Source organism: Eurypyga helias, unplaced genomic scaffold, assembly GCF_000690775.1.
Source record: "Eurypyga helias isolate BGI_N326 unplaced genomic scaffold, ASM69077v1 scaffold16551, whole genome shotgun sequence".
Taxonomy (NCBI): domain Eukaryota; kingdom Metazoa; phylum Chordata; class Aves; order Eurypygiformes; family Eurypygidae; genus Eurypyga; species Eurypyga helias.
In genome coordinates this window covers 7,394-25,848 of record NW_010229069.1, presented here as the reverse complement: position 1 = coordinate 25,848, position 18,455 = coordinate 7,394, and the positions used below count along the sequence as shown (strand labels likewise).

The following is an 18,455-nucleotide window of genomic DNA, read 5'->3' as shown; positions in this document are numbered from 1 at the left end:
TTTTAAAGCTAACCTTTCCACCCCTTGTTACGGGCAGTTTACAGTTCACATGAACAGCTCATCTCAACTGTAGTGTCAATCAGGGTCGAGGCTGTAGGAGAGAAAATTTTCAGGGTGCTGAAAATGACAGAGTGGGGACCACCTCTCCTCAAAGCAACGGACCATGAAGAGCTGCAGTTTTTACAGTTTTATATGTCAATTAGCAAATTCACAAGTCACCTTGGTAAACACTGCTAGAAAGCAAAACAGCATTAAAGGTTTTACGTAAACCACCTATTTTCATATCAAAATTGAAGGTGTGGGAGCAACATCAGTATGTTTAACTCACTGAATGCAAGGTTAGGTCGAGGCATACGCAAGAACTATTGCGATGTTCTTAAAGACAGCATCAATGTTTTCATTGTAACATTATCTTTAAATATTGCTGAACACAAGACTTTCCCTGAGGTGTAAACATCAAATAACTTGAACAGCTTTACACATCAGCCCCATTAAACAGTTTATTACAACACTACATCTACTGTAATCAAAGTGGTGCTGTGTACAGACATTATCATATGAACAGTTTAACATGAACAAACTACTATAAAAACAAGCATTTACTTGACTTTTTCCAATCGCTTGCACATTATAATTGCCAAATGTATATAACCAGTAATAAAGTTGCAAAAGCTATATAAGGTTTAAATCACACAGGTTTCCCTCAAATAAAACAGTTAAGCAACATAAAAAAAGTAAAAGAGCTACTGGTTACCATGTATGCAGATTTGCTTTATTCAGATCTATTCCTGTTCATTTTATCCATGAATCCTTACAGGCTCAGTTCAATCACATGAAGCAAACTGCTGGACAAGCGTCTTTCCTTGAAGGATGTATCTTGTCTTGCACGCTGTTCCTCTTCCTTCAGCTGTAATGTGTCAAAATTTGTGATGTAGATTTTGCTAGCCCCCATAATACACAGAAAATTGTTGGCTTATCTATACATACACAAGTCGTGCATCTACTTCACCATCATGTAAACTAACACAAGATACCCAGAAGCAGCAGCTACTTGTTTGTGCACGGAACTGTTTTCTAACACAACAGTTAAAAAGAAAGTTAACCTCGTTGTACAATGAAGTTGAAAGAATATAGATTTGACAGTTGAAGTACCAAACGATAACGGAGGAAATAGCTACTGTTCCTGTGACCGATGGAAACACTCAATATAGCACATTTCCTAAAATAGGCATTTTGCAAGAGCAGACTAACAAGCCCATAAGGTAGTTCCGCCACAGCTAGATTTTAACATTTTTACCTGCCCACTTACAGAAGTTTTAAGCTGGTTTGACATGTTAAGTAATGCACTGATTGTATAACGAAGTGGATGGCTCACAGCTCAGTAAGTAACATTTAAAAGTGCACAGAATCTGATACCAGTACTTCAAAGTTTTCAGACTGGTGGCAAGCAGAATGGGCTTCACACATCTAAAAATACACGCTTGCAGCTCAAACACAAGAACCCACTTGTCAAATAATACAATAGAGGTTTGCAGGATTCCTCACCTATTTGCCCTAGAAAAAAAAAAAAACCCAAGCCCTACTTCCTACTCTCATCTATTGTGACAAATTAAGGAACCACACCATTCAGCATTAATTACTCTAAGAGTTCACAGAATATTTGGGATGGTATAATTCCATACACTGGATTTCAGTTGAATTCCATTACAAAACAATTAGCTACCTTCATTTCATTAACGATTCACAATTTCAACATTCAGAAATTTCAAGGCAGTTCAAATCAAATTGTTCAAAAAACCAACACATTAAACTGTTCATTTGAAAAGCAAGACATTTAGAGGAGCAAGTTCCTGAACGTGCACCAGTGCACAGCTGTCAGATATTCTTCTACCAGCAGCATCATTTCAAAGCAGCAGGAAAACAAGGTACTCGAGTTTTGCATCTTTTTTTGAAAGAGAAAAGCATCAAAGTGACTGTAATAACTTCCAAAAAATGCATGGCCAAGTAGGCTCTATGCACTACAGTACGTACACAGACAAATCCAAAGCAGTGACCGCAATTTCCTCTCTTACTCGCAGACTTTGTCACGAATGTATCAACCAGTAAGTACTTCTGGGAAGTTCCTTCCCCAGAGACCAAAATTTCCATAGTTTTTACATACTTTTACAATTAGTCAGTGGCAAGGCGACCAAGTGCTGCCTGCACAAGAAGATGCCCTCTGCGCGGCGAGCTAAGTGAGCATGAGCGGGCAGAGGACGGCCTCAGTTTTTTGGTGGAGAATGTAAGTATATGACAGCTGTGAGACTGCGCATCAGAATTTGCTGCTCTCACCATACAATTGCTGCAGCAAGAATTATGGATCTCTATCACTTCTCTGGCGACAGTTAACAGATCCAAAGCACCATATATGTGATTTATAAAACTAGCATGAGAAAGCTTCACTTCCTAGCAAAAATTTGCTAGATTTGTAAGGGTACTTATGGAACTACAGGAACTTTAAAGAATGCATGATAAACTGGACTTAAGAATAATACTTTTCAATATAGGGCTCTTAAGATGGTCAGCATCACACTGAACCTTCATTTTAAAAGGCGTGACCAACTAAAACCCAAAGCAGCGTATATTTTGGTTCCAAATATTCTGCCACTTTATCTTGGCAAAACCAGAAATCTTTGTGGTTCCAAAAGGAAGAAATAAATCCGTATGGATTATACCTTGATGCTCAGCCCTTTTCAGTATTCTACAAGCAAGTAGAATATTGAAGTAAGAAACAATGTAAAAAAAAAAAAACCACCACCCCAAAAAACCCAGAAGTAGTATTAATTCTCTAGTCAGTATCTCTTGGCAATGCTGTTTTCCATCTGCCTCAAGCTCATATAAGCTCTCCATCCCAAAGATACGTTAGGTCTGTGCAATTTAACACCATACAGCAACCACTTTCTCAGCATTTCTACTAATAAACCCCAAATTTCAGACTGATCTGCTGAATAGTTATTTTTGTGGTTTAAACATTTAAGGATTCACACCAGAACATTTCACAAATGAAATCCCAGAACTTAAGCGATCAGACATTTTTGTATTTATGCAAGATGCAACTTGAGCATTTTTTAATTTTCCACCAAGAGAGACTCTTACAACAAAACCCAATAGATTTCTTATAAATATATATAAAGCATCTTGCAGTAGCAACTCTAGGGTTTTTTTCCCCCTTAAATTCCAATTGTCCAAATAAGCATATAAAAGCTTTAAACAGCTTTCAGAAGTGTGAGGATTCTACAGTAGTTTCAAGCTGTATGTGCATACACCCATGAAGTTTAGTTATAGCACTGTGGTAATTTCTGGTATTTTTTAAGAGACTGAAATTCAATCTCCCAAACACGTTCACATTTCAGTAAAATTCACAATACACATTGGTTATCATATCCTAATAGCTCCTACGAATTACTTCATGTAATTCTCCTTTATTTTATTCTATACATAAAGAAAAAAAAATACACAAAGTTAAAATCCCACAGAACATACCAGCTTGAAAGCCAAGAACTGTTTTAACTTATCTCACATTCCAGAACATCAAACCTGCAAATACTGTGATGCTTTAGCTATAACACAGTGAGAAAGAAGGAATTTCATGCTTGACTGTATTTTCTTCCCACATGTGAGCTCAAATACATATGATTCTGTTCATCATACAAGTACAGACAGACTATTTTACCACCACTTGCACCTTCTTCTATTTGTTGCATATTTCCCCCCCTATCATTAATGTACTTACCTGGTTTCTCTGTTCAATCTTAGTGTATAATTTAAGATCAAAACCAGAACAATTCCCTGATTTTATAAATAATTTTGCATGGGAAAAGAATGCTCCCAAACTAGTTTCACTCACTGCATGCCTTTCTCCCACTATCCCAGCCTGTCTATTCACCAAAAATAACTGATCAACAAACAGATAAGTGTTCAGAAAACTCCATCTTTGGTTTACAAATTAAAAATATGTGGATTATTGGTAAGTATTTTCACATTAATATATGGGGAAGACACAAAAAGGTAGATCAGGCTGCCACAAGAAAACATAAATATATATATCTCATTTCTCTTTTTTTAATAAAAAGAAGTATTAGTTCTCAAACCACAATGAGCAAAAGGAAAAAACTGAATTTGTTCAGTCTTTGGAGAACACTGCATCAAACTAACATTTTCACTTGCAAAGAACTCCTTTGTGTTTCAAATGCTATAAAGCCTTAGAAGTTTCTCGGAGAACTTCCACACAGCTCAAATTTGTCAAAACTACTGAAATCTCAAACAAAACAAAACAAAAAAAAAATCACAGGATGTAGGGAACACCGAAATATAAGTGTGTCTAAAGACACCTCAGAAGACAAAAAATCACAGCACCATGTTCATGGAAAAAATAAAAGCTATGCAGTTCTGCATTTGAAATAAACAATAGCCTAAGATTTTTGGTTCATTTTTCAAATCATGTTGTCTCTCAAGAAAATGAGAGAAATCACTGGACATTAAGAAACAAACCATACATTTCTGTAAAGTGCCAGAGTGGCCACAGAATAGACATTAAGGAGCACACAGAACAGCAGCACTGCTTGGCTCCTTCCCCCTACGGTGGATTTCAGATACTGAGGAAGATGCACAAAGCATGATTCTGCTGAGGAATGCCAGGAGCAAGAGAACAGTGCCAGCCCCACATATGTGCTTCCGCAAAAATACACATTAAAAAAAAGATTACGTAAATAATGTTCGTAATAGCTTAACACTAAGAACATCCGAAATAGTCCTAGAGAGGTACAAATACCTGTCTTGAACAACGTTACGCTAATAATTCTGTTACTAACTAGAAGATAATTATTTTAATAATTTACAAAACCAGGCATTTTCCTATTAATTTACAAGGTTTCTTAAAAGGCTAATTTCCTACTTCACTTGATGATCAAGTGGTGGCTAACACACTGTTACAGGATAGTTCCTACTTCTACAACCAAAAATATAATGAACATTATTTCAGCTATCAGTACCATTTCCCCTCCTACTGACAGAAAAAAAACCAAAAACAAAACAAACCCAACCATGTTAGTTCTTAGATCACTCCAAAGCTGATACTATTTCAGAGAGAGCTAAGAGCAATATTTGAGGCGTATGAGCCTCAGAAGCACATTAGACTTAAATTATTTTGCTTACAGTGGTTTGAGAGCAGAAAAATCAGAGAAAAAACATGAAAGAGAGTACAAAGTCTACATACATACCAACTGTTACAATGTTAGTGTGTTTTTGTCTTTGTAATTCAATCCAAATCCAGTTTCAATAGGAAATAATCAATCAATCCAGTAACAAAAACATAAAATGAAAAACTTAACATTCAGCAGTTATAGGAATTCAGACAGATTAAGATTGGGACAATGTACCAACTAGAAATACATCATAGAGTATCAGTTAAAGTGAAGGAAAAAAAAAAAGGGCTGTCTAAAAAAAAGTCAGGACTTGTGCTGATGAAGTTACATTACTATTCTGTTTGTACACATAAGTTTTGCTGTTAATTCTTCTAAATATCATTGTACTAGATTTTTATTTCATGATTAATACAGGTTAGACATTTGTCTTAAATACATTGTTCTCTTTTGTATCTGCAGGCTTTCTACAAGCAAAGACAAGATATTTCAAGCAAACATTCAGTTTAGATCAATCTGTAGAATGGATTATCAATGTACACAAATGTACAAAATGCACCCTTACTCAAGTGAAAGCACAAAAATCTTTGTAAGAGGTTAACTTTAAATCAGGAAGTGTACAAACAGAAGTGTAAATACCTGCTATGGTACATCTGAACTTTTTAATAGAGTTTTTATTATTATAAACACATTTAGTAAGTTATTCCAATTTAACCCATCTCTATAAATGTAATACAGTACAAACTGAATTTCACTGTATACAAAAATGTTCACAATGGACCTTTAAAATCCTGCTAAACTAGATGTGTAACACAAAAAAAAAAAGCCAGTACAGCATCACAGTTACGACTATAGGTACACAATAAGGAGAAGCATAGGTGCCATTCACAGGGTGCAGGCACAGAGGCAACTTCACGTTATCTGGCAAAACACAGTAATATGGGGAGTAACTCTTTTCAGCACTGCTGATATTTATTAAATGACTGAGACTGTTAAATCAGTTTATGAATATTAATCAATGTAAAGAATGAAACAAAAAAATGTATGGCAACATACATTTTAGTGAAAATGAAACATACAAACCAGGAGATAACGGTATTTTTTTATGTGTGCGTGTATAAATATATAAAACCAAAACTACAATAAAGCCCTTCTTCATTAAGACAGCAACAAGACAAAATGTTTACAACTTAACTTTAAAAAAAAATACCAAATGCTTCCATTTACAAGCAGAATACTAAATTTTCCCTTTAAATAAAGTTCTTAGGACCTATTTTCTTCTTTGCACAAGGGAATCTTACCTACCCAACCCCTCTGAAAGAAAAGAGAAGCCCCAGCACACAACAAAGTTGCATAGATAAAATCCCACCTGAACTGAGACCGAAACCACACTCTCATTTAAAAATTGTGCTTTGAAAATTGTAAAAAGCAACCTAATGATGTTTGGTATGTTTTCTTAGGGTGACAGGGTAGGGAATTTGTACTTGGCACAGAAACTCCGTATCTACAAGCACAACACTAAACACACAAAAATTAAAGTTAGATTAATAAAGTATGCAAAGGGTAGAAAAGTTATCTTAAATTCCAGGTTATTCACAACTTTTGGTATGGCTTGCTCATCTCCACCCGAAAGAAAACACTCTGGGAAAGCATCCACCACTCAGCTCAGTGGTTACCTCCTATTAATAAGAGCTATTTGCAAATACCACAGATACTCATTTATCATAACAGGTAAAAATCCAGTTTAAAAAAAAGAAACTATTTACTTTTATTAAGTATGTATTTTTATGATTCTGATATTTTACAATTAGAACCACAGTTGCTATTTTTATGCAATTCCAGAAATAATTCTACCAATCCATTTGTTATGACAAAAAGTGGCATTAACAGATACACTGCCAACTTTATTTCAGCTTCCATGTTTCACCTGCCTAAGTAAGCCTCTGACTCCCGCTCCTTCTCTAGGTTAATCGCTGCTGTGTGCTATCAGTGTATGAACCCAAGACAACAGCCCACTGAACACACAACAGATTACAGCATTTAGTATCAGAACTTGGTCTTTCCCAAAGGACTCTGTGACAGGAAAGCCTGACTGAAAAACTGACATTTAACTAATGCAAAATTTTATTTTCACTTATGAGTATACTAGATTTTGTACGGTTTCTAAAAAGTTTTGCTCTACTCAACTTTTGTAAATGAACCTCTATGAATAAATATCACAAGCAAATCTGGAAACTAAATCTGAGGGTAAATGTGAAAAGTGGATGTTGGTCAGACAGGCAAGTGCGCAAGCTTCAATTTTAGTGTTGATGTAGCGGGAAATTCTTCTAAAAAGGGAAAAGACTACCGCAGAGAAACTAATAGGTGGGGTTTTTTCCACTTCTCAAATGTCAAAAGGAGTCTGGGTAGCTTGAATTCCCAATCCTCAAAATGGTACATTATATAATGTGATGAACATTTCTATCTGTTTTAAAGCTCTTGGCAGTACACTGAAAAAAATGTTATTTAACGTGTTATTCTGTAGCTATCTAGATATTTGGTGCATGCAAGAGTGCAGATACGTGAAATAAAGAACACGTCAGTTTGTGAAATACCAGAAAAGAAACAATCCTTGTGTCACACCTTTGTTTACTAGTCTTCAGAAAATGACTTTGCTATGAGAGGTGGGAGGGAATGAAAAATCAGGGTGGTGGTGAAAACTGATCATAAATCTTATTGAAGCTGACACCTGAATTAAGCTGGAAGGCAGAAGATACTGACAGGTCATATTTCATAAAGAGCAAAGTTTGGTAGTACTTCCTGAATTTGAGTAAAACTCACTGTGGGGGGGAAACACAAACACACCACAACACAAAAAACCCACCACCACACCCACCACCAAACACTGCCGTACTTGTGCAAGGACAGCAACTGTATGTACGTGCATCCCCTAAATTCAAATAACCTACGCATGACACAGGGAGGGCTAAATGCTGCAGTCCTTACACAAACAGATCTTAAAATACAAAGTTAGTATTTTAAAATACAGATTAAGAAGTACAACCATAAATGTAATAAAATCTTCTAAGATTACAAGGACAGCAGACTTAACAGTCTGGCTGACTGCTTTTAAAAAAACTGGTTTAACTGCATTTCATAAAATCTGCCAACATTAATACCACCTAAAATTAAAGCGGCGTCATACAAACTGCAGAAGATAATCACACGCTCCCTCCCTCCCCGGACCAGTTACCTGTCGTTACTTACCTGCGTTCGTGTCAGATGCTGCAAGAAGAAAGTGATTCAGTACATACTCTAGGACCATTTACATGCAGACATTAACGGTGTAAATAATCCCAAACCTAGAGTAGTTACTTTTAGTGAGTCAGTACAGTAAAGTTCAAGAATGTAAAACAAATGCTCACCTTCTTTAACGGTGACGATACTCTCTCTCTCTGTCCCGTTCTCTGTCACGATCTCTGTCGCGGTCACGATGTCTCTCTCTTTCGCGGCTTCTTTCCCGGTAATAGTCATCATGACGATCTCTACTACGCGATTTGTGGCGCCTACTTTTTTCTCGTGACCTACTGTGGTCCCTCTCTCTGGATCGCTCACGTCTTCTAAAAGAAATTACTTCATTAAATTTTTCTTCAAAATACAAGCCATCTGCATGCCAATTTCATATTCTTTTGATTAAAATTGCTACTTATAAACCAAGGACGAGACAAACATCTGTTCACTGTGATATGTTTCTGTGTATAGCACAGAAGACAGCTGGTATAAAGGGCAGTGGCTAACAACTCTGTTACAGACAGTAAGGTGCAGCCACTTTTTAATCTACCTACGAAAAACCGGAAAGTACATGCTCAGAACGGAGGACGATGTGGCTGAAATCAGCATGGAGCACGCATCGTACCTCGAACGATAACTAGAACGCGGCTGCTGATCTGTGTACTGGACATATGTGCCAAAACCAGCAGTCTTGTGTTCTTAATATTCAAGACCAACTACACCACTGCTACCGTATCCAAATGAACTAGAGGCTCAGTGTTTGTCCTAAGTCTGAAAGGGGAGTTACTTAAATAAGTTTTGAAAGAAATACCAATCTCTTGTTTGTACTAGGTAAGAGTCTATGAATTTCAAACGTGCTTACTCTGGAATTTTTAGACTGTATGACAAAGGACAACACGGGGGGGGGGGAAATCATTCTGCTCAACTTTTTTCCCCTCCAACTTAAGACTATCTCTACTGTGATGAGCATGGAGAAAATGACTTTTAAGCACACTGAAAAAAATCAGCAAATATCCTCAATCTTAACTTTCAACAGCAAAGCCTAATAAAACTTATGCTCTGAACATCTTCATTGAGAAAGGATAATTCTATTTTGAAGTTTACACAGTGGAAGGAGTATCACGTAGGAAAGGATACTAAATAAAACGAGGAGTTAAATTTAAGCTTGTCAGATCCATTTTGAAAAGAGGCTTAATTAAAAGGCAGCTAAGTTCAGGACACCCCTATTTGGTACTTTTGCACATTTCTCATGCAACTTAGCAAATCGCTAAGCTTCTTACATAACTTTATTTCTTCTGAGTGAACTAGTCCCTGTGTTACACCTTCCCTTTTCTAAGTAAGGGCAGATGGAAGAGGAAAGTTTTACCTGGATCCAGAACCATAAGACTTGGACTCAATTCCATGAAGGCAGTCCTGAAGAGAGCTAATAAGTACTTTACAGCGATCATCCGCAGATACTTTGGACTGTTTAATTAAGGAAATTGCTGTTACCAAGGTCTCTATAGCACTTCCATAGTCCCCTGAAAATGATATAAGATAGTTATCAGAAAATTATGCAAATTTTAAAAATATTTATATGTAATATTATTACCATTTTGAGTATCTTCAACAGCCATCCGGATCATTTACGGCAGAAACAAATACTAAAATACCATCCAGACCAGTACTCAGAAGGCACATTCAGAAACTAACTGGAGCACAGAACAAAATTAGTCATAGGCGCTACCTAAATTCAGCCCCCAGTTACGAAAACGTGGCTTCAGGGCTGAAAGTTTCCTGAATAATCTTTTTTCAGCTGGGTAGAGCAGCAAACACATTAATAGAGTTTTACTCACCAGCACTGGCATCTGATACAGCTCTCGAAATGGCACTGCTTGAGATCGCCCTATTTCTATTCATGATTTCTTCAAATTCTGCTTCGCTTAGAGGCGTCCTTGCAGCATCCATTTCCCTGCAAGCAATAAAACCAGCATTTGAAAGGTTAAGAAAATCTGCAGAAGATATCGTCGCAGTTTTAACAATCCAAGTTTGCAACTTTAAGCGAAGTGACAAACAGAAAAGAAAGCAGGATCTGGATTTGGCTTTGGTTAAGGACCATGTTACAGTATAAAATCCTGAAAGCTAAAACAAAAACACACACAAGAAAAAGAAAATAAATTAAAAAAAAAGTAAAAAAAAACAATTAAGACATTGCTGTATAAACAGACTTATTCTGGTTCATCCCATCTATTTTGAAGATTCAGCAGCACTTAATATTGTGCTTTACAAATATTTATACTTTTCACAAAATCCTTGAAGGTATGCAAGTAGGTATTATCCCAACTGAATGGACGTGGAAATACATGTACATAGGCAATGCGACTTTGAGCAAAATCAGAGATCATTTTTATAACAATACTGGAATTAGAACTATATGATCCTGTTTCCCAGATCTTAACTAAGACCAGAATGCTGTAACTTCTGAAAAGCAAATATAGTCTATCATCTTTAAAACACTCAATTTTCTGAACGATACTTCCACATTTTACAGCTCATTTTGTTTGGTTTTTATTTCTGGTCAAGTTCAAGGTGCTCCAATTTGATCTCCAAACCAGTCACAGTGAGGAGGAAATAATAAAGCAGAATCCTCATACTCATTACACATTTTTACTTTAATTATTAGCTACCTATGTAGGGTTTCCAAAGTAACAGAAGTTAACCTATACAAAGATTTTTCCCAAAAGTTTTGCAGTGTCCTATTAGCCAGTCTCTGTATCGTATAGAAAATTTGGAGAAATGTGTTAGAGACAAATGTTGAGACTGTTAAACTGGCCCACTGCTTGATATTTCTAGAACAGTGTTAGTTCTTCCGGTAGAAAGAAAATGCAGAATAATAAGCAATGCTATCCTCTTAATTGCAAGAAGTGGAACAAGATCCTATAGCCAGTTTAGCATAAGAGGAAATGTCTAAAAATTCATACCTCCCTGAGTTTTGAGTATTATTTTTCGTGTGCCTCCCATAGAATGGAATATGTAATTTTTCTCTTATGGACATGTTATTTCCAGTGAAACGCCTATGATATATAATTAATGACAATTCAAATAGTTATGGATGATAGCTTTAACATTATTAATGAAAATACTGGACAGCAAGTTATACTGTCCTATTCCCACTCCTTCCCTCCCCAGACATTCTATAAACTGCAGACAACCTTGATTTTGTCTATAAAAAAACAACAAACACCTTAACATTTTATAATACTTCGGGCAATTAAGCCAAATGCTTGAATTTCTGTAGTTTCTGTATGGACACTATGTACAGATGCGTGGTGTTCTTTAAAATTTGTGACAAAAAAAGAATCAAAGCAAAGTGTCTTTGCAGAAAACATTAGGGGAAGTGTCTCTCATGCTAGCAGTAAAATCACAACTGAAAAATCCAAACAAAACTACGTAACAAGGGTCTTACAATTTATCCCAAAACAAATATAAATATGGGGGGGGAGGGAAATCCAGAAATGGCAGCAAGACAGAGATGCTTGAAAGCACAGATGAAAAAGATGTTTCAAACAACATGTGAAAAACTTGGTGAGTCAGGTCAGAGACTCAAAACCGCTATCCCACACAGGATTAACCATAGGAAAAGCCACTGCTACAAACACGGCACGATTGCATCACACGCGCAGAAGCGCCTTGACAGGAGAGGAAGATAAATGCCTCGCAGTAAATTGACGCTTGGTGTTTGAGACAAGGACTAACTCCAAATTGAATCCTGAAGAAATAGGGACAGGCAGAGCTGCTAAAAGATGAAAATGGTATGAGCTTGGCATGGTGCTGTGCTTGACAGATGTATATTCAAAAAGAACAACCCCAGAGCGTTCTCAGAAGCCAGCTTGCAAAGCATGATGAGAAAGGTACAAGCCAGAATTCCATGTTAAGACAGACGCACAACCAGAAGCTGCTGCGTAAGAAGTGATACGTAAATTTGCATGTAGAATGCATGGAATGATGATGCTGCCAAATACAGTGAAGACAAACAATTCAGAGCTGAAAAGGGTGAGTGGAATTACTGGTGTTGCATTTCAGGATTTTCTTACTGCTGCAAACGTTTGAGAGATATTTTCACTGAGAGAAGTGAAAAGGGGCAAATGAGAAGACTGCTGGGATCCCTCCCAGCCCTATTTTTCATTATTTCTAACATTTGACTTAAAAGTGAAAAAACACATGCTTCCTACGAGAGGAGTAAAACCTGCTCCCAAGCACATCACAGCAAAAGCACTCACCTTCCAGGTGGCCCATAGTCACCTCTGTCATATGGTGGAGGTCGGCCATATGGATCTGTCGGAGGCGGGCCACGGCTGTCTGAAGTAGGTATGCCACTATTGGCAGGTGGGGGGAAGAAAGCTGGATTCACATGTGGTGCAGGTGGTGGAGCACCTGGAGGTGGCCCAGGGAGATGTGGAGGAGGAGCAAGAGTCAGGGGAGGCCCAAGAGGGCCAGGCGGACGAGGGGGAAATGGACCCGGAGGTGGAGGTGGACCCTGCTGAGGTGGTGGCGGACCTGGTGGTGGCCCATAGCCTGGAACTGGTGGAGGAGGGCCTGGAGGAAGTGGCCCAAGTGGAGGCTGACCAAAAGGCTGTCCTGGAAACAGAACTGGTGGTGGTGGACGGTCACCACGATTAGGAGGTCCAGCTAATGGAGGTGGGAGGACCTGACCAGGAGGTGGAGGGCCTGGAGGGCCTGGTGGGCCAGGAGGACCTAAAGGTGGACGTGGGGGAGTTTGTCCAGCTAAAATAGAAAAAATAAAATGAGTTAATAAATATAAAGAAATAAAAAACTTAGTGAAATAATTAAAATTCTTGCCTTTTTTTTAAACTCTTTAACAACAGTAAAATGAAAACAACCCTCACTGAACAACTTGCAACTTACGCAATACATGCACAGTACCACTTTGGGTCCCGTAGCTTAGAAAAGTTGCTTGACTATCAGTATCTGAAGAGAACATTAACTTGAAAACTGACAACTCGCCCCCCCCACTCACTTCTTCGCCTGCTATCGTCACCAAAACCCCGCAAAAGCCTATGAAAATGTCGCATCCTACTTACACCTGCAGCTAGTCTTTCATATGGGGCATGATACGATATGTATTAAAAATATGGGAAAAGGTAAGGTAAATGCAGTATCCAAACCTACTTTCAGGTCCTCATTAGTGGTTTTTTTTCAATTTGACCAGGTCCCCTTTGACTGTTAGTAGACAATCTATTACTGAATGACATCTATGAAAAATGTTTAAGCTGAAATAAGAACTTCACTGCAATGCAAGCCTGACTGTTTAACAGAGATTTCTCCCATCTCAGATCACCCATCTCAGACATGTGACTAAACATGAACACCACCTCTTCAAATCTGTGGTATTCTAAGTGCCAACTAACTGACCTGTCAGTGGGCCCAAAGAGATTTCTCCCATCTCAGATCACCCATCTCAGACATGTGACTAAACATGAACACCACCTCTTCAAATCTGTGGTATTCTAAGTGCCAACTGACCTGTCAGCGGGCCCAAACCAGAGTTGAATTTCTGATGATGCGCAAACTTGTAATGCAGAAAGGAAGAGAGCCACTTTAAGCTCTGCAACGCAGGCATTCTCACCCCATACAGCAAATCAGAAATTCTGAGCTACACTGCACTAAAGTCTAATTGCTAACATGATCCATCTTAACTTTTTCATACTTTAAATACGTACGTTTGACAGATTATAAGGAATGACTCTAAAAAAATTCATTATATTGCTATCAAATTTAAGAAGTACAACTCCCTGTTAGAATATCAACAAGAAAGATTGTCGAATCCTCCAATCCAGCTGTGAACGCCAATTATAGCACATTAATCAATTGCCTTGATCTTTTAATAAAAGAAAACACAAATGAAACTGAAACTCCAAATTTGAATTATTTTACCTGGGAAAGGTGGTGGTGGTCCTCCTGGCCCTGCGGGTCCAGGGAATCTGTCTCCACCTGGAATGGCACCCGGAAAACGGCCTCGCCCTCTATTACTAGGTGGAAATGCTGCTCGTGAGCTTCCTCCTGGGGGACCAGCTTTACCTTCCCCAGACATCTGGCCAGACTGTGTGGCTGCAACAGAAAAGCAAAAGTGTAATTACATAAATCAAGACAGTTTAAAGCTTTTCAACACTTGATCTAAAGTTTTATGCAGCGCTGAAGCACGACCTTATGAACAACTAGTTCCTCGATACCCAAACTTAGAGCATTTGAGGAGGAACAAGCACTTTCCTAAAATATGCCAGTGTTCCAGTATGCCCCATAATAACGGAACAGCATATGGGGAGACTGTCAGTCCTTCTTTTAATGCAGCCCAAGGCCACAGACTATTAGGACTGGGAACCACATGACAAGGTGCGGGAGGAAACCACAACACAAATCTCTCTTCCCTGTTCTGTCGTAAGCACAGCCTATCCAGGCATCCGAATTTAGTCCAGTTTGTCTACACGTGTTAAATTTCTAAATGTTCTTTTGCCTATTTTAAAATTACATCCACAAGAAACTGAGAAAGCTTCTCCAACTGCAAGACAAGAGTTTTACAAAGCTGCAACCTTCTTCTAGTGAGTGCTATCTCTGTCCAAAACACACTGAAAAGGTGCTATTAAACGTCTTTTTTTAAATCACTTAAGAGGATCTTCTTTAAAGAAAGATGCAACTTCATTCACCCAGACTGTAAGTATTTTAAAGCTGTTTTAAACTGTGTAGACATTATCAGACGCTGAGAGAAAAACTGCCATGTTACTTTCGGAATGAACTTCTGTTTTTCCAAGACAGCGTGTAAGAAAGGCTTACTTTTCCTTGACTGCATTTCAAACTGACTCAGAAATTGTTTGTTACATGGAGTTACAACAGGATTCTGCCCATGCAATTCTCTTTTAGGCAACAAATCCATCAACTTTTTGGAGGATGCTTCCGATCCCACACCCACAAGGGCAAACCTGAAAGGAAGAAAAGAGCTAAGTTACACCACAGTTTTTCCATTTCCTGGATAGCCCGATGCCTCACGAAAGGGTTACACACCGTACGCAAAAGAATACTTAAAAACTAGATACAGAAACTGTCTCACAGGCCTTAGTCCAGTTTTCAGAACAGATAAAACAACCCATTCTAGGACATTAGGAGAACCAAAAGTGCATGTACAAAATGCATCAAAATATATCACAACAAAGGCAGCTTTTGGTAGAGTATCAATACACTATGTATGAATCCATCTGACCAAGTTATTAAGAATTCACTGCGTTCTCACTGCTAGTAAGGAGAGAGAAAGGCAAACTGATGCAAAAGATTAGGTTGCCAGTGAAAAATGGGCTCAAGTGCTCACTTTAAACAGTTAATGGAAAATAAAGATGTAAAGAAAGGCCTAATAATGGAGGTTGGGGGGAACAGCATTGACATTACAAGGAACAAACAAGTATCACCACCACACTAACTGAAATCTAGCAATAATCTTAATGAAGATGATCAACAAGATTTAACTCACAAAATAATGACACACACCATACCATCATAAAAATTTATGCCCAAAGTTTAAGTAATTAGTATGAAATTATAAACCAAATCATTGTTGGATATCAATAAACAAAGATCATCAGTTCACATACCAACAGTTACGAGTGCACATTCCAACAGTTACGAAAATTGAGACCTCTTTCCCATTTCCAACCTCCCAAACTTCAGTTCATTAACAACAACAAAAAAAATTACAAGTTCTTACCCTTTAGACTGGCCATTAGCACGATTTTCAAAAAATTTTATCTCCAAAATATCATTTACCCCCAATGAATGAACTGCTTCAGTTAAGTCTTCATCTGTTGTCCACTGAAAAATATTTTTAATATTCAACTATGAAAGCTTATCTAAAAGACCAGGAAAAGGACAACTAAGTTTTCCAAGGAATTTTTTGTGCATGTCTGAAATTGGTCAAGTATCTTGGCTATCAGTATCTTCTGACTTTTGGGGAGCAGTCATTTACATCTTACAATTCTCAGAAAATTAATTTTAAAAATGCACACATAAGCTTCCCATATGCTACATACCCCTCCAGAGCACACCAGATACAGCATCCAAACACACGCGTATTTGAGTAAGTTTTGTCTTCTGAGAGTACAAGGTTTAAAGTGCACTGTATACCCCTTACTTTTTCCACACCCAATCCATTATTTTCTCCCACTGATTTTATTATTTCCAAACAAAAGTCAATTTAAAACATCCTATTAACTAGGTGAAAGCTTTGATTAGCGAGAGTTTTGTGAACAGCATAGTATTTGCACAAAAATAGAAGGACTTCTAGACAAAAGGGAAACTAGCACAGAAACTATGATTAGAAACAACTGCTTCTGCTTAACCAAACCCATTTGCTGTAGCTTCCTACTGATTACTATGTAATGCTTAACAATTTCACTCATATCCAATGATACGCAAATACACTAATACATATGTTTTCTTCCTACTTCCCTAACTCCGTCACTTCCTTGAATTTCATACAGGAAGTGCAAAGCAGGCTTTCAAGATTCAAACTCATGTCCCTCAAATCGAGGCTTCTTTTAAAAATGCAACAAACTACTTTTTCTGGAGGCTAAATGCAAAGGAAACAAACACAACAGCAATGCTACGAAAGCAGACAAATGCACCTTTGTAGATAACTTCCACTTGTGAAGCCAAATAAAGAGTAATAGGTACAAATCCCTGAACATGGGCCTACTGGCTTCAGAAACTGGACTTGGATGAGTTCAGCTAATTCATATGCATTTTTACTAATTCCACTGATACATTTTTAAATTGTACAAGTATTAAGTCAACATCTCCTTTACTTACCTATTATCTCCTGAAATCAGGATACTGTAATAATTAATGAAAAAACACCCAAGGATCCATAAATCATTCTTTACGTTTAGCACTAGCAAGAAATTAATCACAAGCAAAATTCTCATTCAAGGTTTTTTTCACATGTGTGGAGCTGGAAGAATTAGATTTCAGGTAAGAGTCACTGCCCTGCAACAAGGGAAGTGGAAAAAGGCCCTGGAAAAATGTGAAAAGTAATTTCAAGAAAATCCCAGACAACCTTCCAACTCCTTTTTAAACTAAAAATTTCGGCAAGAGCTTACAAAAAATGGGCTCATTCAGTAGCCTTGAAGTATCTGCAGGCATAAAGTACGTCACAATTTAAGCATGTTCTCCTCTTTCATTCAGTTCTCTGGAAACTTTAATAATAATAATATCCCTTCATAACATTTAAAATGTGAGGAAACTTTGAAGTTTGTATTTACTGAAGATTTCCTTGATTTTTTTAGATAAGACAACTCCAAGACAGGCTCATTAAATACCAGGAAAAAGAAAAGGGGGTGGAGGAGGAAGAAACACTGAATAACCCATCCACACAAAACCACCTGCTTTGCTGTAATCTTGGTATTTCATATAAAACAGTTTTTAATTCAAAAGTGTTCTACAAATAATAATGTTCATACTTTTAAAATTCCTGGCTACACCTCGGTAGTAATAAGATACTTACCCAAGTAAGATTTCCAATGTACAAGGCAATTCTCTTTCCAGTATATGTATAGACAACATTTGGTGCAGCTCCTTTACCTACATCATCCCCAACAGACGGTGGGAGAGAATCCATGTAATCACGATCTTCTGGGGCATCTCCATTATTCGCAGATGGAGAAATTACATCATCATATAAATCAATCTGATCATGTCCACCATATTCAGCTTCCTAAAATACAAAAGGCATCACGATTATATTTAACATTAAACACTTTTAAAACCTACTTGAAACAAAAGGCAGTCATACTTCTATTATATTCTGAACTGACAGGGGGTGGGAGGGGAATCGGCAAAAAATCCTTCTGGCCACTCTTTTGCACTTGTAATAGGAACAGAACTCCCAAAACCCACCAGCCCTACTCCCAGAATTGTAGATATTAAAGAAGCACAAGCAACGTGCAAAATCAGGCACTAACATCC

At 37.6% G+C, this 18,455-nt stretch overlaps 1 protein-coding gene across 1 annotated transcript; it reads right to left on the bottom strand.

Annotated features, from left to right (window-relative positions):
- Positions 1-486: 486 nt before the first annotated feature.
- Positions 487-18,204, bottom strand: CPSF6 (cleavage and polyadenylation specific factor 6, 68kDa; the record flags this gene model as incomplete). The annotated part of the gene is made up of 10 exons (XM_010160259.1): positions 487-907; positions 8,585-8,776; positions 9,817-9,970; positions 10,286-10,401; positions 11,411-11,503; positions 12,710-13,214; positions 14,385-14,558; positions 15,279-15,424; positions 16,201-16,304; positions 17,995-18,204. Coding segments are annotated over 9 exons (1,689 nt in total), but the record flags the coding sequence as incomplete, so codon positions are not given.
- Positions 18,205-18,455: the final 251 nt, after the last annotated feature.